At 33.0% G+C, this 24,794-nt stretch overlaps 1 protein-coding gene across 1 annotated transcript in view; it reads left to right on the top strand.

The window, feature by feature from the left end:
• Positions 1 to 271: 271 nt before the first annotated feature.
• The window catches only part of LOC106471826 (eukaryotic translation initiation factor 2A-like), a 48,294-nt gene continuing 23,771 nt past the window's right edge, over positions 272 to 24,794 (top strand). Inside the window, exons 1-11 of the mRNA XM_013932446.2 lie at positions 272 to 340; positions 6,500 to 6,569; positions 8,643 to 8,717; positions 15,096 to 15,214; positions 16,735 to 16,834; positions 17,067 to 17,149; positions 19,342 to 19,442; positions 20,318 to 20,435; positions 21,713 to 21,829; positions 22,171 to 22,239; positions 23,046 to 23,147. Coding sequence (XP_013787900.1) covers positions 313 to 340; positions 6,500 to 6,569; positions 8,643 to 8,717; positions 15,096 to 15,214; positions 16,735 to 16,834; positions 17,067 to 17,149; positions 19,342 to 19,442; positions 20,318 to 20,435; positions 21,713 to 21,829; positions 22,171 to 22,239; positions 23,046 to 23,147 — 982 coding nt within the window. The 5' untranslated portion in view covers positions 272 to 312. The remainder of the gene's footprint in view (positions 341 to 6,499; positions 6,570 to 8,642; positions 8,718 to 15,095; positions 15,215 to 16,734; positions 16,835 to 17,066; positions 17,150 to 19,341; positions 19,443 to 20,317; positions 20,436 to 21,712; positions 21,830 to 22,170; positions 22,240 to 23,045; positions 23,148 to 24,794) is intronic.

Raw genomic sequence — 24,794 nt, 5'->3', positions numbered from 1 at the left:
TATGTGATGACGAGAGACATTTCTTTCTTCAGACTTTAAAATGGGTAGAATTTAACTATATGTATTCTATTAATTCTCTGTACTTGACATTATACACAATAAATTTTTAATTTGTTTTAGACAAAACAGTAATCGATGACATTTTGCCCTATAGGTAGATATGATTGTTAAATTATATTAACTTAAATAGAGTCTGCTATCTAATACAAATGTGTACTTTTGAGTCATTAGCGAGAAGTTATTACCTTTTTAATATTATTATTTTGCCATTATATAGAGCCATCTTACGCCACGTAACATAAATTACTAAAAATGGCTGCTTCCATGCCTCTTATTTCTGGTGAGTGAAATATTATTTTTAAATATATATACATAGTAATAGTATAACTTTTATGTTGGAAAAAATTTAAAGTTATTACCGTATAGATAGCTGTACTACTAAGTTATACTGTATTAATTACAAACTAAATGACGCCAATATTAAGCAGCACTGTTACTAGTAGTACTAGTGTTATAATATAACGATAGGAGAGGAGTATTTTTACATCGGAAGTTGTAAGAACTTGGCTAGATTCTGACTTGCAAAGCTTTTGTCAATGTAAAAAATTCAAGGTGACAGAAGGTCATTGCCAGTACATTGAAGACATAAATTTTGCATAAAACTAATGCCCAGTTTTTCTTACAGTACTAATACTATAGTAATATATCAGATAATTAGGAGACCTAAGGGTGTGCTCTGGCACTAGTATAGTCTCCTGTCATACACAATATAATATAACCTATTCAACCACCCTATTAGAAAAATAAAACTGTGTTAACTAGAATTACCAGACACATCTCAGTAAAACTGGGATTGTCCCAATTCATATCCTTTTTTATCCTGATCAAATCAGTAAAAGTATTATCCCAATTGCTTTTTACCTCAATGTGAGTTTGTTGCATATGTTTTGTCATTGTACATGGCCCTTTTACATTTTACTATGAGAATCACCTGACAAAGACAGGTCATATGATACAGAGGTCCTTCCCTCTGCTACATTTTCTTAACTAGTCATTGGGTAGGTGCATGAATTGAGATTTGAAGACTTGTCTAGCTGCAAGAAAGAAAATGAAAAAACAACATTATTATTTTATCTTATTATTATTTTAACCAGATAAATTTTTTATAACTTTTGTGTATGGTTTTAAAATGCAATGCAATAAATGTAAGATTATTTAGCAAGTGGTAAAAAATGTTTTATTGTAATTTAAACTGTTTCAGAGCTATTACATTGTTACTCCATATGGAAAAAAAAGTCCCATTTTTCAAGTATGGAAAAACCTTAGTCAAAAATTCACCCTAAAAATCTGTTAGCTTTACTACTAGTAACAGAGCACTATTTTGATGGCTTGAGTGACTTATCCATCAGTCACTATGCCAAGATCCTTTACATCAGTCATACAACTGAGTTGGTTCTCATACAAGTTAAATGTGTTTTCCAAATTATAATAACCTAAATGCTTTATCTTTACCTAGCACCTTACTGTAATTAAAGGTCATTTGCCAAATATTTGTCCAATTTGCCAATTGATCCAAGCCATTCTGTAGTACCTTAATATCCTTGATAAATCTAGAAATACCCAAGAATTTAATGTAATCATCAAACTTTGCTAATTTACAAATTATGTCCCTAGCAATATCATTAGTGTAAATAAGAAAGAACAAGGTCAAAGCACTGAGCCCTGAAGTATTCCATTTGTCTGTGCAAAGGAAGATGCTGGAAAATAGTCTTAATTCTCACTAGTCCGCCCTAGATCTTCCCAAACTCAGCCTCAGAGCCAACAGAAGAAAAAGCATCAGACCTCATGTAAGACTCTACCTTTCTGTGTATAAGGAACTGTATGTCCTTCGCAGAAGGTGCCCCCTCCCAAACGCTCAGGTAACTTTAGACTCATGACGTTGTAGAGGAGGGACATCAGGCAACTCCATGTGTGATATGTGATATCCGATTATTCGGAAAATGTCTCAAAAAATTTTTTTTTATTGGAAAATCAAGAAAATAAACAATAAACTTGAGCTCCATGAAAAAGATCTAAAATAATACAAAAGAAAACATTGCAAATGTAGTGAAAGCATGAATAGAAACCCACAGTAAACACATAAGTGTCTTCGTAATAATTTACTGTTGAGAAAAGGAGCTTATATATGGACAGGTATAGCAGGCACATTGACATAGGTGGAGAGAGTCACAAGATTAAAATCACTAGAGGCAACATAGTGGGGTATAAAGACTGAAGCAGGTGAGGTAGAATTCATGCCAATGCTTGGACATTAGTGTGTTTTGGAAGGTATTGTAACGAAGCACTAGACTAGTGAGGCCTCATTTGGATTATTGGTGGAGTCTTGGTTTCCTTACCCAGAGAACAAACATGTTGGAAAGATTGTAGAGATGGAATAATAAAATTATATATGATATAAATAATTTAAGCTATGAATAAAAGCTTAAATTTTTTGTATTTGTTTTTTTTCCAGAATATAAGTAATTTGAGGTTACTTCATTCAGGTGTTCTACATTGTTAGGGGTTTGTGCAGTCATACTATGGGTAGTCTATCTAAACAGTGGAAGAAAAACATTGGAAATATGAACTTGAATAATATGGATAATAGAGTTATACTATGGCAGCCTAATGTAACTGAAGACATTTGTTCTTCAACAAAACTATTTCTCAGCTACATACTTCCAGAACAGCTTGGTTGATGATGTACAGGGTACTGTTAGTTTGGATTATTTAAATGGTTTGCTAGATGCTGGCCAGGCATATGTGTGAGAAGGGGTAACTTAGGTTGGATCTGATGTTCAATTGTTTTCACAGATACTTATCCCTTGAGGGTAAGTTGAAAGATTGAGGTATGAAAAATATATATAAAACACCAAGGCCATACAAGGTTTTTCCCAGGGTCTTGAAGGAGATTAAAGATCTGATATGAGAGTGGGCAGCTTCCTTAGGATTGGAGAAATGTTTATGGTTTAAGCTATGAATAAAAGCTTAAATTGAGTATTTTTTCTGTGGCTTATGAATCTTCACCTTCTTTATTGGTTGTAACTAGTTCATCTGATTATCTGGTCCTGCCACCTTTGCCAGATATTACTGTGCATGCAAGGAGATTTGCAGATTAATTGAGGGAGGGTGCTGTCATGCCTTGTCTTTCCATCACCTGGAGAACCCTTATTTGGACTCTCAGAGGTGAGACCTTCTACTTCCTATTTGGGGCTCTACACAAGATGCCACTTTTCATCTTAATTTCAATTTTTCAGAATTCGTCTGTCACTTACAACAGTTTTGTGTTTTTGTCATATTTGCAACTATTCTCTAAGGCCTATCATAGATCCCCTGCTCAAATTTTGGAGGTTCTTATTCATTAATTGACTTTCACTTTGTTCAGGTTATTGGCTTCTGCTATCTCCTTGGTATTGTGGTTTCTTCTCACCCCTTCCCTCCATTTGGTAGAACTGCACACTCAAACTCTGTTATCAGTAGCTGAGAGAGCTGGGTTTGTTATCAAAAAAGAGAAGTCTATTCTTACTCCCACACAGTACCTCATCCATTTAGGGGGGTGTTTTTCAAACACCAAATTGTTCTCCTTGTTTGTCATATTCCAGGTGACATCCTTCTTTGGAAGTTTATCAAAGGAAATTGTTTACTTATCATTAATGGTCTCTCAGACATGAATTTAACCCTCCACATCTAACTGTGCCATGTTTCTCAATTATTTGACAAAGGTTTTGGCACCTTTGTCTGCTACCTTGTGTAAGGCTGCCTTATCAGCTACTTTTTGTTTTTTTAAGAGAAGAAAAGTTTTGAGTTTCTGGTTTTGTTATTACTTTTGAAATCATTTTGGGTTATCTGTCCTTGTTGTATTTTCCTGGTTCCTAATTGGGATATCACAGTGGTTCTCCATGCATTAACACATTCACTTTTTGAACCTTTGATGTCATGTTCACAATATCATCTTTCACTTACAACATATTTCTTGTGTTATTGGCTAGAGAACATTGACATTAAGTGTTTGCACTTCATGTTCTCAGGATACTGTACCATTCCAACTATGTTCTGTTGAATCCAAACAGAACCTTTCTCCCTAAAAATGCAACAGCTAGGGAAGGAGGTATGGCTTTCTCTCAGATTCATCTTCCTTTCATTTCCCATTTATATGACCATTTGATCTGGAATGTTTTTTGTGCCCTGTTCTGGCTCTCTGATGTTATGTGGCATGCATTGAAACATTTTGGGGCTCATGTCACCAGTTATTTATTCACTGCGATCCTTTGGTATCATGTAAATTATTCCCTGTCACTTTATCAAGTTGGATTCATCAGTTGGTTTGGTCTTTCATTGGAGGAGCAGAGACTTCTTAGGGACTCGTGTGATCAAGTTCAACATATATCGATACCCCTGGCAGCTTGGTTGCATTACCTGCAGGAGAGAATTGTAAAAGCTGGTATGTGGATCACACCTCACACTTTTATATTGCACTGTTTACAGGATTTAGCAGTCTCCTCCTCAGGTGGGTTTCAGCTACCCTCCATGGCTATTCTACATAGCATGGCTTGATTGGGACAAGATGCAAGTAACTTCATTCCCTTTCGAGGGACCTTCTCATCATTCTCATGTGTATTCCATTCAGTGGCGAATGTTGCCTGGTCAGATAGGCTTTTACAAATCTACACCAGCTACCAGTAGACTAATAACTAAATTCCTGGTAGCAATGAGTTCTGTTGAGGTGGGGTGTTCCATAAGACTGCCTTGGTGCTTTCTGGGTGGTGAACAATTTTTCCATATCAAATATAATATACAATACTGGAATGCCACTCATGGACTATCATGAGTAAAGCATAAAAGGACTTTGACCATCCCTGCTAACCCCAACATTGGACAAATCGGAGTTGGTTTGCTTTTCAAAATATGGAATGTGGTTCTCTTGTTGCACTGTGTCTGAAGCATCATTCGTCAGGACTCCCCGATGTGATTCACTCCTCCCCCCTATTTCTAGTGGAGCAAGGGAGTTCTTAACACACTCAGTTTCCAGTCACTGGAGTGGTGGACAGAAATCTGTTCCTCCTGAGTGAGGTTTGTACTCTTTATTTTACTCAAGAAGAAGAAGGCAAAGCTGTATACCCTCTCACCCTTAACCGTGGATGGTTTTTCCCAGATTTTGGGTGGGGAGCCGGTCCAGCCTTCTCTTAATTCCGGTTCTGAGATGACACTTTGCTATCCAGTTGTGTGAGCATGGCCCTTCTCTTACTTTCCTTGATCATGAAAGAGGGCCCCCGACTCCTCGTAATTCTGCACACGGAACATCACATTCATGAGCCATTGGTTGAATTTAGTTTGTTCCACATCATCCTCCTAATTCCAGGAGCAGGAGATGTTACCTTGCCTCCCAAATTGAGAGTTAGGATTTCAGTTCGAATCCCAGGCCTGAGGATCTCTGTTTCTTCAGGTCGAGTGAGGCTTGAATTGGCTTTGTAATTCTGAGTTCAGTTTGTTGCATTCTGAGGTTCTTCAGGTTGGGGGAAGCCTTGTATAGTTGGATGTTGCTTGCCCTTCCTTCGTAATTCTGTTGGCTTGAACATGACATTCTATAACTTTCAGGTTGGGTATCCTGGGCCTATAATTCCGAGTTTGGTTTTTTGCATTTTGTGTTTGTTCAGGTTGGTCCCCTTAGGTATTGCTTGTCTTCTCCTTGTAATTCTGGTGGCTCAACATGTAATATTCTGTAACTTTCAGGTTGGGTTCCTTATCATATTCCTATTATACAATTATATTATATTGTAGTCCTCATGCCCTAGCTACTACATCTTGGATTTAGCTTTGCATCCACAGCCTTATAATTCCAACGATGAGACGTGGAACCTTTTCTTTGTGATTGAGGCTTGAATCAATCTCATGATAATGAACAATGTTGACTTTGTAGCCATTTGGCCTTTACCAACCAACATTAGATATCACTTTATCTGGGCGAAGAGTATACCTGTTCCAGAAGTATTGCTAACCCCCATTAGTGTGCTTTATTATATCTCAATTTTGCACACCTGTTTTTTATGCAGATCCTTTCTCTGTTGATCTTGCCCTCACTATCCTCTCCACCTGGTCAATGTGGGATTCTTGCTAAAGTGTCAGAAGAGTTGTGTTTTGGAAGTTTACATTGTCCTTCACCGAAATATTAAGGGTGTCAAGGATTGACTTTGGATATGTGGCTCAAGATTTGTTTTTAGTCTGTTAGAGTTAGTAACTTATAGAATGATTTCTGCAATGATGAGTTTGTTGAAAAATTTGCTATATGTACATATAAACGTGTAAGGCTAAATTTTCTTGGATTGGGGATTTTTTTGCGATTTGTTTAATGAAAGAGTGAACTCAATGAGCTGAGTGACTTTTTATGGCTGCATGTTTTCTCACTTATATAAAACTGTCTTTTTATGTATCTAACTTGTAACTGTATATTTATATTTTTCAGTGAGAGGTAGTGATGGACTTCATTTAACTTATGGACCTCCCAATTATAATGAATATGAAACATTTGAAAAGTAAGTTTGTAGATTCAGCAAGCTATATATATATATATATATAGTAGTATGTTTATGTGATACAAGGTTGAATATGCTATACTAAAACAATTTGCAAAACTGTAAGTCACATAACAATCACAGCTGATATAAAGTCACAGTGGAATGGCATTTATCAAGACATTTGTATTTTGACATTGACATTTTATGTAGCATAATGCCACAGACAATTAATTTCTTGTGGGGGAGGATATGTAACAGCTGTTTCCAAAGCAAAATATTCATACACTCGGATCATAAAGATGTGTTGTTGTTGAGGTCGTTGTCAGATAGAATATGACCAGACATGGTAACGTAAACTGTAATAATATAGTGAGGCTCTAAAATCATGTTAATATACTATCTTCAACTTTCTGTATATTTAGAAAGTTGCCTCTAAGTTATCTGTTACTATGTTTGCATTGCCAAGATTTCATTTTACAAAAGGATAGTTATCCTTAACATGCTTTTCCATTATGCAAAGGTTTTACTGAAAGCAACTATGTACAAGTTATTCACCAAAATGTGATGTGACCACTAAAGTAAAATATGTTTCCTGTTGGAATTGTGTGAAATGAAATCAACAGACATTTGAAAGCAATGTTGCCACATAATTTGACAAAATTATAATGATAAATTTATACATCTTGTGATTTGCTAACACTCGGTACCAGTTTTAGGTATTTTGCTGCTCTAGGCTGGATTTTAAAATTCTGCTTTCTGCAGAACTCCTCCATCATTATCATTGATAAACACATATATATATATATATATATAAAATTACACAAATAAAATGTTGTAATTTCTAGTAATCTTTTACTTTATCAGATCTATCCTCATCTTTCTTTGAACTAGTTAGATGTAGAAGAACTTTATTTTTTGTATCTTTTAACTACAAAGGTACAAAGTACTTCTTTGAGATCTGATGACTTCAGTTTATTATAATATTGTTTTATATTTATGTTTATTACCTTACAGTGTTTCCAGGACAGTAAAAGATGTAAAGTGAATGCAACATAGTCAATTGTATTTAAAGTAAAATTAATATATAACTTTTCTTGATTTCACTACCCTAGACAGCTGTTTATTTGTCTGTGTAAGTGTTTATTAATATAATTTACTTATTCATGTTATCAAAACCACTACAATTAAATATATAAATTGCAAAACTTTGTTTTCTCTAAAAATATGTGTGCTTCAAAACTTTTTGCAATAGGGTATGATAGGTATTATTATTTAAAATATATGATGCAAAATAATAAGGTTTTAGGATACTCTCATTTAGTTTTAACATTATTAAGGTTTTAGGATACTTTTATTTAGTTTTAACATTATTAAGGTTTTAGAATACTCTTATTCAGTTTTAAAATTATTTTTTTGTAAAATAAATTTAGCTCACTGCAAGCTAATGAACTAATGCTTAGTGAAATAACTTATAAATGTACATTAAAGTCATTATTCCATATTAGAATGTGTATATGTGCCTATGTATTAGCTGCATTTTTAATTCTCAAAGATAATTTCAAATGTTGTGTCACATTTTGAAGAATATAAAGTCTGACACATTTATTGTTTGTCTCAATGACATTTTTTGTTTGGAAAGTTTATGCTTTTGCTCACAAATGATTCTGCAGTGACATTTTTCAGATATACATGTATGTAGTAACGAGCTTCACTAAGTGTCCACTTATAAACTTGTATTATATGTTATAAGATTTAATGTAGCATTCTTTTTTGAGATTATATGTAGAAATGTATAGCAGTGGCCTTCACAAGGTACAGGCATTTATTAAACACCAGAAATTTTTAAAATGTGTCATTGTAGTTCAGAAATCTGTAGATACATAAGGCTACATTTCACAAGTTATAGACATTCACAAGTGTGTTTTAAACTTGAAATGTATCATGTTCAGATGTCAGAATATGATAAATGTACATAAATGTGTACTAAATTTGAAGATCTTTAAACTGAGCTTTTTTAAGTATTATTCTGGTGATGTATGTATCTTTTACATAGTTCTATAATGATATTTGGTGTTTATTTCAATATAACAGGGATACTAGTAAAATATGTCGTGTAATGGCATTCAGTCAAGATGGAAAGTACTTTGCTTGGAGTAATGGATCACAGTAAGTATATTTCTTAGGTTCAAGTATTATGATTAAAACTGGGAAGGATGAATCACCATTGTTGATGCTTAATACACCAGAAATGCTACTAATAAAACATGTATCATTTCTTGCAAAACAAAACTTTGAAGTATTAAAAATAAGTATTAGCAGTGTAAATGCTTCACCTTTCCCAAGCTTTGATGTTATTTAGCCTTCATTTCAATAACGTATTATTAATTAAGAAATCTTATAGATATATTGCTAGTTTTCTTTACTGTCAAACTTAAAACTAAATACAAATCTAAAGAGTTTTTAGACTCAGGCATATCTGTTCCTTGTATGACTAGGAAGCTAGGAAAACATTTCAGCTGTTACAACTCTACCAAAATGTATTGTTTCTATAAACCTCAACTTGTGGAAATCAGTTCTTGTGTAATAAAAATCAAAATAACATAAATGAATCCAACCATAATAAGAAATACTAAAAATAGAATGAAATTGTATTATTTTTTCCCTAATCAGGGTATCAGGATACATAAGAGTGCTTCATTCATCTGTTGTGCTGCTATTTCAGCTATCATGCATTGTAACTTACTGCTTGATATGTGATTTTTTTAAGCATAAGGATAAGTTTTAGTGGATGTTAACTATGACTCATTTGTTAGGTTTTGACGAAAGCCTTTACTACATAAGTACTCTTCTTGTTGAGACTGTAAGCCAATTTTTAGCTTTTGCTTTTTGAAATCTAAACCAATTATTTACGAAGTAAATAATTTTCTGTTTTATTTTACCAAAAATTAGTTTAAATTTTACTTGAAAGATTCTTATTACATAGTTTTTTTCTAAGTGTTGTGTTTGCTAAATGAATAATTTATAAGGTGGCCATAATGTCCTTTGGCCACTTTGCAGTGCCAGAACTGGGTAATGCTACATACAAAGGTAAAAATTGGTAAACATGGTTGTCAAGCACATGGTAGATGAGATGAGCTTATAAAAATAAATTTATCAACTTGGACACCATGGGGTGTAACTTTAGTCATAATTTGCATGCTTAATCAAATAAAAAGAAATGCTGAAATAGGCTTTTATCTCTTTGATGCTAGCTACAAGAACTGTGAATATGATTATACAAGAGAAGACAGATCTCAATCTGGGCAGATTACTGGTTTTGGGGGCACCTCAAGGCTCATGTTTAACAGAATGCTATTCAATCACTAACTGTGCTGAAGGATGCAATCCAACATGAAGTTACTTATGTTCCTCAAATCAGGCTGTAATCATCTGTTTCCAACATTGTCTTTGATTGGATGCTGTTAGTTAAGAATGAGAGAGGATACATTGAGCAAATTGTGTAAAAGTGGAAACATTTGTTAATTTATGTTAATTGGCTCATTTTGTCTCCCATGTGCTGATAATCATATGTCCCAATTTTTACCTTCATATACATTGTACTATTTCCATTTATGACAATGCAAAGTAGTAAAGGACTTTATGGCCAGGCTGTACGGACTACATGTGTACGTATATAGTTGATTATTTGTCATCTGGATCATTATCAACTTCATTATTATATATGTTCTGAGTCTTAGATTTGTTTAAAATGAGAAGAATAATGTATATTTTAAATATTTTTCTTTTCTACTTTTTTCACTATTGATCTCTTTCCACCTACCAATATTTACTCTTTCTAAAGAGAAACCATTAAAAAAAATTAAAAGATTTGTTAGTCGTTAATTATAAGAAACTTAGTTTCTGCTTCCATTTAATTTCTGATAGTTACTTACCTTTACTCACAGTTACAGCTATTCTTGATTTGATTGCCCTCTAGTGTGCAAATTTTTGCTTGCCACTAGTTTTGAACTCCAACCTAATTCCACATGTATACCACTTGGTCCAACTGCATTTAAGCATGCAAATTAGTATGTGACACACCCTCCTATCACAGCTGACTCCCTCTATGCAGTTGAACCCTATTTTCACCTCTTGATTTGGTACAACTGTGTTCACATCTAGTGCTTGATTTTCAACTATATTTCCTTTAGTGCATTTTTGATAGTCTGCAGTTATTTTGAGTTTTACTTTTCAAAGTATTGTTTTTTGAATCCATGTCCGAGTTGGATTTAATTTTGATTGTGAATTCTCTTACTCATTCAATTTTGATATTGCGTTTATAATTTATGAATTCACAATTTACCATCATGACGACAATGGCTACTGACAGTAACGAGGATTACCAACCCGTGAGAATGGCTGCAGGGTAATTTTATTTGCAGATTAAATATTGGCAATAGTTAGACAGAAGATGGTTTCTTTCATGTGGTCCTAGGGGTCTCTCAATCAACAGGTGGTTATATCATTGCTTGAAGATTTCAATCAGATGACAGCCTTTCCTCTCCCCCTTCCTTTGCTATTCAGGTATGTTCCCAGGCTATGGAAATACCTAGACCACCTTTTCGACTTTATTTAACAATTATGTTTTGTTTTGTCTTTTTCACCAGTGTCATGTGATCCCTCCTCTTCCTTATTATCTGAAGCATCTAGTTCTGAATTTGTGTTCTTTCTCCCTTCACCTGAAATTGGGGTCTATGCAGTCAGTTTTGAAGAGCAATTACATGTGGTGTTTAGCATGTTGTGCCCCCCACATACTACAGAAACTCATGCATTTGCTTATCAATGTGCGGCAAATCCATTTTTATATAGTCAACATTTGGATTCTCTTCTTCCCCTTTGGAGTTCGTACCCTGATACTTCATTGTGTTTTTCCCAGGCACAATTTGCCTGACTTTGTTTAACCCTTACAACATGCCTTCGTCATATGTTGTATATCCACCTGTTGTCCAAGGCTTTCCATCGTTCTCCTGAGGATTTTTCGGCAGAATCCTGTCTGTTCTGTCCCTTTACACTTGGCTCCTGAGCTGCTGGCCTCAATTGGGTCAGAATGCATTATTAACACTTATGCATCCCCCGCCTCCATGGGTTGCCAGACACTTTGGAGTCTTGTGTGGAATCTGCCAGATTACATACTTCCCTATCTTCCTGATTGTTCCAACCACCCTCATTTCCCTCTCCAATCCTCCTCCTTTCTCCCCTTTACTAGTTCCTTCTTCCTGAACCATGTCTTTATGTCATACCATTATTCACTAATGTTCTGATAGGTGTCAGCAGTACTGGTGACCACCAAATAGTTTCATGTCTGATGGAGTCCAGACTACCTTGTTTATCAGGGGTGTGGGAGAATTTTACCACCAGTCTTTGGGTTCTCCGAGTTTTGTTGGGAGGCCTCTCCCTTCTTTTCCTATCACTTCCTCCCTTATCCCATGTACCAGTTCATTTTCTCCCCTCAAGATATTGTCTCTCACCAGCATCTCTCAAAAGTGGATGAGCAACTCCCATCTGAATCATTTTCTCGATGTGCCTCAATTCACCATGGAATTCTACCTATCTCTCAGATAGGCTTTTTGTCCAGGGATGACAAGATTTGATGTATCCAATACTTATCTTCACATCTCTATTACTCATTATCTATATTTTGTCCATGAGAAACATGTTTATCATTTTTGTGGTCTTTTTTTGGGGGGCTGGCATCAGCACCTTATGTTTTCTATCAGATGGTCCAGTCGTTTGCCCGATTACTAGACTTTTGAGGACTTAATTTTTGTCATTATATGGATGATTGGCTTCTTCTGGCTCCATCATTCATGGAGTCTTCCACCCATATTCAACTTCTCAAGGATGGTGCTCAGGTGGGTTGGATTATCAAATTGGAGAAGTCCATTGTCATCCCTAATCAATATCTTGTTCATCTGGCAGTGTTTTTCAACTCACACCTCAGTCAAGACCAGCCTTATCCTCTTTGTCTGCGAGCCATGGAGTGTTTGATTCAGAAGGCATGATCAACACTTCTCTCCCTGCTCGAGAGATTCTGTCTCTTTTGGGGACTTGAGCATTGCTGAAGGTTCTTATACTTTTGTTCTATGTCCACATGCATGCCTTACAGTGGTTACTACAAGATCAATGGAACCTCATCAGGGACTCTTTGGATTTCCAGATTTCCCTTCATTCCAACTTCCTATGATAGTTAGACAGGGACAACACTACAGTGGGTGTACCTATTCCTCCTATCTGGATATCCATATTTTTACAGATGCCTTGATGTAAGGTGGGGTGGCCTACTGCAATACCCAGAAAATTTCAGACTTTTGGTCTCAGGGGGAGTTAGGTCTTCACATCAACCTTTTGGAACTCCTTGTTGTTTGTCGAGTGATGGGTCATTTTCTATCATGCGCCCAATGCATGACAGTGATGATTCATTCCAACAACTCAACAATTGTCTCTTACATCACCAGACAAGGGGGCACTTGATCCAAGTCCCTATGTTCCCATACTCTGGGATCACAGCCATCTAATTTGTTTGCTAGTTTGTCACATACCAGGTGCTCTAAATGGTGCTTTTGACCTTCAGGTACTCAGATGACTATGTTCTCAGTTGGATACTCCCCAACTAGATGCATTTGGAACCCATTTGAATACCAAATTTCCTCTTTTTTTTTGGTTCCCAGTTCCACATCCTTCAGCACTGGCTGTCAATGCATTCAGCCAGGAGTGGAGAACCTTTTTCTTTATGCATATCCTCCTATCTCCCTTCTTCCATGTGTAATTTCTCTCATCCAATCCACTTTGTGTCAAGCCCTTCTTGTTGCTCCTTACTGGGCGGTGCAACCGTGGTTCTCGATCCCTCTTCAAACAACCTCAACCAGGGGTGCTTCATCCCTCTGTTCCCACTCTCTGGCTTCATGTATGTATTTTGTCAGGTCCATTGCGAGGGGCTCAGGACTATCCACACATGTAGCATCATTGTTAGCACATGTTAGCTCATTCTGTCTGTTCTTCTTCTATGTCCATATATTAACATAAGTGGAAAATTTTCCATCATTGGTCTATCCAGCATAGATTCTCTCCTTCCTCAGTAATCAGAATTGTTTACATGGATATTTGACAAGGGTCTGTCCAAACAATGATTGTGGGATATGGAGCAGCCCTGTCCTCTACCTTCTGGTTTTCCCGTGTGTTTTCCCATCCTGTTATATCCCTTTCATTCCAGTCTATGCATCTCCATTGTCCTCTTCATACCACTCACTTGTCAGATTGGAATCTCCATGCCCTTTCCTTTTCTCCCTTTGAACCACTAGCATCATATTCCTTATACCACCTTTCTTCTCCTGTTTTCTTGTGGGTGTCATAGGTTGGACTTGTTTACCATCGATGTCCACTGCATTTTGTACCACAAAACCTATGTTCTTTTGTATCCAGACTGCTCCTTCCTCCCCAACACATCAGCTGCCCATCAAGGTACTTTTGCCTTCACTCATATTTCTCTTCCATCCATATCCCACAATTACTCCCGCTATGATCCATATTGGCTCCTGCATCCTTTTTGTGCTTTAAATGTGTTACCTGTCATGCACGACCCCTTCCGTGGTTCATGCTCCTATTTGTTTATCAATTGGAATCCATCCATTTCCCGTGATATTTTGCCTATCACCCTTACAGGTTGGGTTCATCATGTTATTCGTACTGCATATTTCTCCCTTTTGCCTGAATCTTCCCCATTGTTTTGTGTTTCATCCCATCAGATTTGTCACATCACATTGTCCATGACTGAAAGAGATTATCCAGGCTGGCACACGGACCACTTCTGACACTTTTGTGTCACATTAACTACATCATCTTGTGGTTTCCTGCTTAGCTGGATATTGTTTTCTTCCTGTGGCCATTCTATGCAAAGATGGTGTAACTATTGGTTGGTAAGTTTTTTGTTTTATTTAACTAAACAATTTCTTTCAGAGGCCTCCTTCTCACGTTATGGATCCCAATCTGTGGTGAGTGGTGCCTGTCCAGGTATATTATTTTTAGAATTCTGCACTGTGTTATCTGTTAGATCTATCATGCTCACTATTGAAATGGGGTATTCCACAAGAGCACTTGCAGGTTCATCCTTTCAGTTTATTGCATCATAATTGGGTTTGTACTGGACCTTACACTCATAGACTAACATGAGTAAAGCAGACAGTGATTGCTGCCCATCTCCAATGTTCCATTGATTATCAGAATTGGGAATAGTCTGCTTTTCAAAATAGGGTTTTATGTTTACCCAATGCACTTTCTCTGTTGATGTTTTCCTCTGGACTCTCCAATGCATTTCTTTCCCCATTCCTCCAGTGGAGTATGGGAGTCCTTACCATTTACCACCTCCTAGCCTCAATAAATTATATAATATCACCATCAAGCCTAGAATGATTTTTTTTGTGGCATGATAGTACACATTTTAAATTACTAAGTATTTCAACTAGGAATTATTATTAGTTATACTATTGCAATTTTTTTCTCTTTTTCTAGAGTTAAAGTAATATCTCTACCATCATGCTCCCCTGTTCTCCAGATTGCCAAACCTAAGACTACATGCTTGCAGTTTTCACCTACTGGTGACTTTATCATAACATGGGAACCTTATTCTGGTCAGTAGTAAATATACATAGGAAGATAAGGACAGAATTTTTAATGTTTCAAAAAGTGTAAAAAAAAACACTTTCCTTTAAGTTCTCTATTCATAGTTAGCATTGACATAGTTTGCCATTTGGAGTATACTATATATATTCATTTCTAGACTTATCCAAAGCTTTTGAATTTAAAAGTGATTTTTATTGTACCATGGACTTTAAATGTGTACTTAAAAGGTTTTGTATGTAGTTTAAAATTTTGTAGTAACACTGGTTTTATAAATTTGTTTCTAGTTTTAAGGCTTTTCCTTGTTAGAGATTAGAATAAGCTAAATTGTAAACAATGTATTACTTAAAATATAGTCAAATGCATAAGATACACTTTCCGTTTAATATACTTAAGAAACCACAGTGTGATATGGTTTTAAATCATATGATTACATATTACGTAATGATAAAAAAAAATCATCCAGCAACAGGCACCATTAAAATATTCTACAAGACTTTAAATGTTAATGAATTTTATGGAAAATATATACTGCAGTACATTTTGATTGAGCACCTTGTAGGAAAGTACATTATTAAGCAGTGTGATCACCTCCTTTAATTATTTTCATGAATTTGTCTGACATATGTATAGTTGTGTTATTAATACTTAAAAAAGCAAGTTCTTAAGTATGGCAATTTCAAGGTCTTTTTCGAACTTCATCTGTTCACCAGCCACAATGATTTATAATTTTTGTATCAAAATTCTGTAGAAAATAACACATTAGGAAACTAAACTTACAATAACATTGTTATAACTGTATAAATTAGTGTTTATACAAGATAGAAAATTTAACAAAGAAATAGAAAATTTTTTTACTGCAATATAATTGACATAGCCAAACAATATTTTGTTCCTATGTATGTAATTTCTTTTGAAATATTAAAATACTAAAACAATCACTGTTGTATAATACACAATTAAAATTTTATTTGAAAAAATGATCAATGGTCATAAAAGACACTACAACTTTTGATGTCGTTCACTTCATCCTCAGGAGTGTAAAAAAAACAAATGCTGTACAACATATAAATACAAAAAGCCATGGTCATGTGACTACTAGTTCACATATTTAAAAAGAATTGTGCCACCTACTTACTTTTTGATTTTCTAACCCTTCATCCTTATTTAGAATTTAATTATTTTTACTGTGTTTCATTCTTTCTATGGCTTCCCTAATATTATTCAGTTGAGCCAGAATAACAGTTTATTCCCACTGTATGACATGACCAGTATAATTTGCATGTTCAGCTAGTGCAGAGTTTTCATTTTTGTTTTTCACATTTTCCTTGTGTTCATTTACTCTAAATTTAAAGTTTCTTCTAGTTTTACCATATACACCATCAAATTCACCTTCAAAACAGATACTGCAAAGTTTAGGAATTGTGATGGTCTTAATCTTTGAAAGTTTGTGCTGAGACCTAGTTGTATAAAAGCTTAATTATAATATATTGTGTTTTAGTTGTTATAGAAAAAAATTGTTTCATTTCAGCTATAAAAGAAAATCCCAGAGATAATTCAAACCTTCATATTTGGGAAGTAAAATCTGGAACATGTTTGCACTCTTTTATCCAGAAGAAACAATATTTATGGTAAGTTTTCTGTACATTAAAAGTTACAATTATACCAAAAGAAATTAAAGATGAGTTAATTCTAACAGTTTCTTTTACACTATTGATATGTTGAGAGTATGCATTTCAGTATAAAATGAATATTTCTGTGCAATTTGAGTAAGAAGTTTAACTTTCTGAATCATATATTAATGGAAGGATATGTATATGGTGTACACTTAACTTAAACACTTTTTTCGTGTCTATTGTACAGGTATCCACAGTGGAGCATAGATGAAAAGATTTGTGCAAGAAATGTCAACAATGAAGTTCATTTCTTTGAGAATAATGTCTTTAGTGAGTTTATTTTGCTAAGATTTGGCTTACTTTTACCCTATTGCTATGAGTTTTCCTATGGTCAGGGGTCAAAGAGCATGTCATCATGTTTGTAGACTTGCATTCAAAATTTTATTGAACTACTATTTTATGAATGTATGTCAATAAGTTTGGTATCAAATTGTAGATTATAATTCAAATGTTAGTATTATACATCAGTTAATTTCTTAATTTAAAAGTAAATATTAAAAAAATCCTAAATATTGATTTTTGTGTGTTACGTGGTATGTTGAATGCAGCATTGGTTCATATTAGATGTTTGTGATGTCCAAATACAATGTCTATAGTTTCTTATGAATTAAAAACTCAAATTACTGACATTGATAAGCTAGAATATAAAATAAGAACCCCCTCTCTTTTCTATTTGCTGAGATATCACTATATATATAGCAAATCAAAGACAGTGATCCCAACCATTTCTTACATTTTTGGAAATACTTCCTTACATACACCCGCTTCATTCTCTCTCAGCTTTGTAACCAAACACAAGCTCAAAATTTTCCCCAAGTGGTTTTCTCAGGCTCTTGAAGGTGGAAAGTTCCCAAGATTATTTCATTATTTCTTGGAAGGATGGGGTAAGTGAAAATGTTGTTCAAAAAACAATATTTTTTTTAGACCCCAATACAGTTTAGTTAGTAGATCTGATAAATTACAGTGGAATTCTGCGATATTGATAGAGTAATTTATACTTTTTTGGTATTTCAAAAACCTAAAAAGTTAATTTGTTCTACATCCTCCACATGCAAAGTTCAGCAAGGCTTAGCAAGCAAGGTATGGCATGCCAGGTACAGCAAGTGAGTACAAACTTCTTTACAATCGTAAGTAGTAGAGATCGTTGTTTTCTATATTATTTATTGTTCTTTTTTAAGAAAATAACTGTAATTAAGAGCTTATTTGTAAATATTAATAATATATCTACATATATGTAATGTATTATAACCAAAATGCAACTTTTATTTTACAAAATACTGGTTCACTAGAACAAAGCCAAAACAGGTCACTTTGTAAAGGCCAGTTTTATACTATTGGATACAATAGCATGAGTGCATATAGTATGCTGTGTCATTGCACCTTTTGTAATGATAGTCCGAAATGGCTGAAAGGTCAATAAAATAAAAGTAGTAAATATATATATTGATGTATAATTTTATGAGATTTAAGCTATTTAGACTAAACATTTGTGATTTTCTGTTATAACCTGTGGTTATTTTAGAAGGAAAAAAGCCATGCAGAGATACAGTAGTGAAAATAAAGATAAAATATAAAGTTTTTCTTTCTGAAAAAAACATTTGATAATTATCTGGAAGTTATTAGGAGATTGTAGAGATTTCACATGTGAAATTTGACAATTTTCTGATGCATAAAAGTATTTTTAATCTTAAAATCAAAATTACTCTGTATGATGGATAGTCAATATTCGAAAAGAAAAAATGTGCTAACAAATCATTATTTACAAAATCTTAAAACTTAATTTTAAAAATCTGATATTTTGTGTGCTAAAGCCTTGTAATGTGTACTGATAATCTGAAAAATTTCTTGAACTATAACAAGCACAAAATTGGTAAGAGGTCTGTCCCTGGGATTGAGACCGTAGCAAGAGAGTTAAAGCCATTTCTAAATTCAACATAGTCTTATTTGTCAAAAACATAACATTAAATAGTAAATTCAAATCTCGGTTTATTTTTCTGTAGATAATTTTCAAGATTAAAACAAAGCATTTCATTATGTTTTAGAGCAAAAACTGAAGTGCAATAGGTAGTTCAAGTTTTGAATTGATGTATGCTTTCCTCACTTCAATCACACTTATAAGTTGTTAATTTTTGTTGATTTTTGCATTGGCTAATGTCAAATGATGTTATTTATTGTTAAAAATTAATTACAAAAATAACATACAAAGAGTTAATCCAGAGCTTTTAGAAACTTGATGATTATGAAATGTTGAAATCTTAAAGATGATCAAAATAGCCATATATGCCATGTTTAGGTTACATCATATAATTTACCGAGGAATGTAGTAAATGTGGTGAGGAAAATCTTATAAGAAGTTTATCCACAAAGATCATAGTATAAATTTAGTGAATGCTGTGCTAACTATTGGATTATGTAAATACATTTTTATCCTGCCATTGATGACGGATAATTTAACCTTCCAGCCACCATAACAAAGAAAATTTTTCTACAAAAAGTGTCAGAGTTTTCTTTGGCACCAGGTCCACCTCCCTATCATATAGCCTGTTATGTCCCTGGGAGCAAGGTAATAACCCTTTTATGTTACTACAAATCAGAATTTTTTTTATTCATTTACACTTAACTTTCCATCACAACTTATCTCAATGATTCATAGTATTTATTTCCCAGCTAAAAGTACAGATTATTCTGAATTTTCTTAATGCACATTTAAGATAATTTACAAACCTTAATGAAATATCATAGATTCACTAGTTTTAAATGTTTTTCTTTTTGTTATTTTTGGCCAAATACTTAAAAATGATTGACTATTTCTGCAATTTTTATGTTTATTTATTTGAAATGTATATCTAAGTGCATGAGCAAATTGTTGCTAAAAATATTCATCATATCAAAAACTGAAATAGGACAGTTGGATAATTAATAAATATTTATTAACTTTATTTGATATCTGGTTTCATAAATCAATACTTAAGAATTTTTTATCACTCACTAATACTAAAATTATTTCTTAATTGTCTTTTATGCTACATAGTTTGACTAGAGACCAATAAGCCTCTAGAGTTTGTTATATTTACTGATTCAGTGAGTGGAAGTTTGAAATGGACTACAACATAATAATGTCTTAATTTACACAATGCTTTAAATTGAAAATATAGTTTATTATTTTGTTGTTCAGACTAATGTATGGCTTGTTATTATGTAAAATATAACTGATTTTAACTAGAAGATGCTATAACATACTGAACTAGTATAAAAGTTTTCACTAATTTGAAAATGTATAACTTTTTTAGAATTAGAAGTTAATTTTTGTGAAATTAATTTCAGTAAGTTTATTTTCTGCTTTTTCTTCACATTTTCTAAATTACTAGTTTAACCATAAAAAGGAATCATGAAACTTATTTTTCATTTAATATGTGTTTCTTTTGTAACATTTCTCAGGGTCAGCCGTCATTTGTTAGGCTGTACAGATATCCTCCATGTGAAGGGAATAGCTCTGTCATTGCAAACAAGAGTTTTTTCAAGGCTGATAAAGTTGAATTCAATTGGAACAAGAAAGGTAGCACAACCTTTTTTCTTTACATATATGACACAAGAAACTGTAAACATCATATCCTAAACTTAATTTTGAGTTCATTCTCTGAAAAAGGAAAATCTTCTTTTTTTTAAAAAACACTTGGATTTTATCAATCTTTTATGTTTACAGAGTATCATGAATGTTGAATTTAAGTATATTCAATGTTAAAACTCTAAGGTATACAGAAGTGTAGTTTGTCTCTGTGTGTTTAAGTGGTTAAACTTATATGCCCCAGATCTATGTGTGTATATATATATATATATATATCCATTGAGGATTTTTATTCAACAATTTATGAAACAAGGAATGTTTTTTGAACTTGTATCTGTACACTAACTTGCTAATACTATGAGAAAAACATAATTAATTCTATACTGAGTGTTTTATGTTTCTGATAATATAAATTTAACAAAGATACAGATCCTATTGTTATTTGCATTGAAATGTAATGCAACTTCCTTTTTGGTTTTTGCAAATAGTTTTCTTCTAAAAAATTATTTTCAAGAACAGGTTCTGACTTTTACTATTTTCCTATAAGAGCGATATCTTTAATTTCTTTGCTTATTATAAAAATGGATATTATTTCATATAAACAACAATTTTTCACCATTTAATAAAAAAAAATAAAGTTCAATACTTAGGAAAAAGTATACAATGGAAGAAAAGTACTTACAATTCCAGGAACCTGGAAAAGGCTGGTCAACAAATTATAAACACACTATGGAATTTAGCAAACAATTTATCAAAACAGACAGCAATAAAAAAACCTTAACTGTCAACTTTAATTTGCTTGTTTAACAAAGTCTTTAAGTTTTGAAGCCTGTTTCTCCTTTTTTTTGTTATTTACCCATCATCTTATGTTATTGTGGTGCTTGTCTTTTATGCTTCTGTTTTGGATTAATTTTGTGTCTGTTTATTTTTATTTTTTATTCTCAAGTCTTAGGCAAATGTTGGCCCAGTTGCATAGCTCTTGATATCATAACTGGGGATCAAAGTTTGAATCCATGCAAAAACCACAAAAAGGCATGATATACAATCTCTTGACATGAATGGTACTAGGTGGTAGGGTGTTGCCATAACTAAAAAATACAGATAATTTTCAGGCTTTATAGAATTTTAACACCATTCTTATATTGTGGCTTTAATGATAGTTTGATTTTTAATATAAAAAAAACTTGTTTAATAATAATAATACATATAATCACAGTTAGTGTCTGATATTATTTTGAGACTTAAACATCCAACTGCTGTATTTCCAGGAACAGGTTTGTTATTGTTAACTAGCACAGATGTAGATAAAACAGGAGCTTCGTATTATGGAGAGCAGTTGTTACATTATTTAGGAACATCTGGAGACACCTCGATAGTTAAGCTTGGTAAGTTTGAGTTTCTTCATCTCTCTCTCTTTCGTTTTCCATAAGAAGAAAACCAAAATATTTGTGTATGTAGAAACACTTCTTTATGAAATCCTGTTTATTAAAAAGACTATTTAAACTTATTACCACTTTTTATATGATATATTACTTATTAAGAAAATATACTTTGTTCTTTTGAAATTTATAACTGTTTTTCATTTTATTAGTCAAATTTTAATGTAAAAAGTTAAGTTGTATGATTGTAAGTTCCTTTAGTTTAAGTAAATAGAAATCCTTGACTGTGCTAAAGATCCTCAATTCATACACTATAAAACTTATTTTCTTTTGTGTTTTTTATTCAGCAAAAGATGGTCCAATCTATAGCATAGACTGGAGTCCAAGATGTAATGAATTTTGTGTTGTATATGGATGTATCCTTTATGTGTTTAGTGATTGTTAAATATATGTCTTGAATTTAAAAAAATACATTTAGTTAGTAGGAATGTTTTTCTTCTAATAATTAGTGAACTTGTAATTTTGAGTTTGTAAGCCACTGAGTAATGTTTGTAAGCCACTGAGTAATGACAAATGTGGTAGATGATACAATGAAACAACTAAAACATCCACTGTACAGAAATAACTTGTAAAACAATGAGGAAAATCTTGTCTAACTTAAATGTAGATTTTGCCTCCAAACCAAAAGCAGTGGTTAAAAAACTGCATAGCAGATGTAGAAAAAGTAGAATAAAATTATAAGTTTTGCAACAGAAATGCTGAAAAAACTGAACACTTTTTTTTATAGAACCAACAGTAATTTATAGTAATTCATATGCAGAGCTGACCTGGTTAATTTCAGGCCTCAGTTTGTGTATGTGCAGTTGGTTCTGTACCATCTTTTCATCAGTTTTGTTTAATATAGTTGCTTTATTTGACCATTACTCTGCATCACCTGAGGGCAGACTGAGTACAGTCTGAAAAATTTCTTAGTTAGGGCAAATAATGAATAGAGCCACTGAATAAAAGAGAGCTTGCTAACTTACAAACTGAGACCTGAAATTAATCAAGAAAGCTCCACTTGAAAGTTAATCTTGGTTCTATTACATCCTTTTTCTTTCTAATATTGTGGATGCACATAAATTAAGAAGTATGTTGTTCAAAAATAACAATATCCTTTTTTTTAAAGCAAAATCCAGGTCAGTGTAGTTATTATGCTTTCCTTAATCCATAATTTATATAGTTATGCCAGCCAAAGCCACCATATTCAACTTGAAGTGTGAACCAGTTTTTGATTTTGGTACTGGACCACGAAATGCTGTATATTACAATAGCCATGGAAATAATATCCTTTTCTAATCTGTTTTCTTTATTGTTGTTATTAAACAAAGTACTTTGAATTAAGTACAAAATATAAAAGTTAACAATAGCTTGTTTTGAATGAGCTGCTTTATAATATATTTTTTGTAGTTTTCTTTTAATCCAATTTCTTATGGCTTTAATTTATTATTTTTTAGCTTGTGTACTGTTGATACTGGTTGGATTTGGTAGCTTGAGTGATAAGGTTTTTTTTTTGAGATTCTTATATTACCTTGACTAAACTACTATTGATATTGACTGGATTTGATAGATTAAATAATAAGGTTTTGGGATTCTTTGTTACCTTAGTATTAATTTTTAATCAGAGCAACCTATATGTATATTTAAAGCAAAAGTAAAACTTAACCTAAAAACCAGTATAATAATTAAATACACCCTTCTTACATTTATTCTTGTAAACACTAGAATACATTGTTTCATCAGGTTGGAAACCTCACTGTTAACGATATTTTCAGCAGTAATCCCAATAATATATGAGGTATGGCCAGCTTAGGAAATTTAAGTTGGTCCTAAATACATATCTTAAGCTAAAATACAAAACAATCTTTATTATAAAAGTATACCAATAAAATATAAATAAAATGAAAAAAGTAATGGCATTTTATGTACTAATTAGTATGAACAATACTGTTAACGAAAGTAACAATATATCAAAAATAAAGTATACCTTACTTAGGAAAACATAAACATTAGCTGTTGCCTTGAACTACTGTTCTAGAAGTGAACTGCTTTGAAAAATATAACTTTAGCATAACATGCCTGTTTTCTCCATCTCTTCCTAACGTGTCTTTTTCACCAAAGAAACTCATTAAGGCACTCCTTCTGTGTAACATTAGAAGAGAGTGACATCTGTGCCTATTTATGAGACATGTGTTACTGTTTAAACTGTGTCAAGTTAGTAGCAGTAATCTTCTGATATGCAACCAAAATCTAATGGTTATGAAGGTATAAAATAATAAATAATGAACTAATACCTGAACTGTCCATGAAAATATAAAAGTGTTGAATTTAATACAAACTAAAAAAAAAACATGTAAACATAATATTGGTGTCTTAAACATTAACACACTTATTTTAACTAACCCCTGCAACAGATTTGATAAATCTACTGTTGATTTTGGCTGGATTTGGTAGCTTGAGTGATAAGGTTCTTTGGTTTTTTTTTTCATTTTTGTGTTACCTTGACTAAACTACTGTTGATATTGACTGGATTTGATAGTTTAAGTGATAAGATTTTGTGATTCTTGTGTTACCTTGACTAAACTATTGTTGATATTGACTGGATTTGGTAGCTTAAGTGATAGGTTTTATGTATCTTGTGTTATCTTGACTAAACTACTGTTGATATTGACTGGATTTGGTAGCTTAAGTGATAGGTTTTATGTATCTTGTGTTATCTTGACTAAACTACTGTTGATATTGACTGGATTTGATACTTGAAGTGATAAGGCTTTGTGATTCTTGTGTTACCTTGACTAAACTACTGTTGATATTGACTGGATTTGATAGTTTAAGTGATAAGGTTTTGTGATTCTTGCATTACCTTGACTAAACTACTGTTGATATTGACTGGATTTGATAGTTTAAGTGATAAGGGTTTGTGATTCTTGTG

Source organism: Limulus polyphemus, unplaced genomic scaffold (genome assembly GCF_000517525.1).
Source record: "Limulus polyphemus unplaced genomic scaffold, Limulus_polyphemus-2.1.2 Scaffold4884, whole genome shotgun sequence".
In the NCBI taxonomy this organism is placed as follows: Eukaryota; Metazoa; Arthropoda; class Merostomata; order Xiphosura; family Limulidae; genus Limulus; species Limulus polyphemus.
Note: the sequence above shows the minus strand (reverse complement) of the source record. Positions and strands in the feature narration are given on the sequence as shown.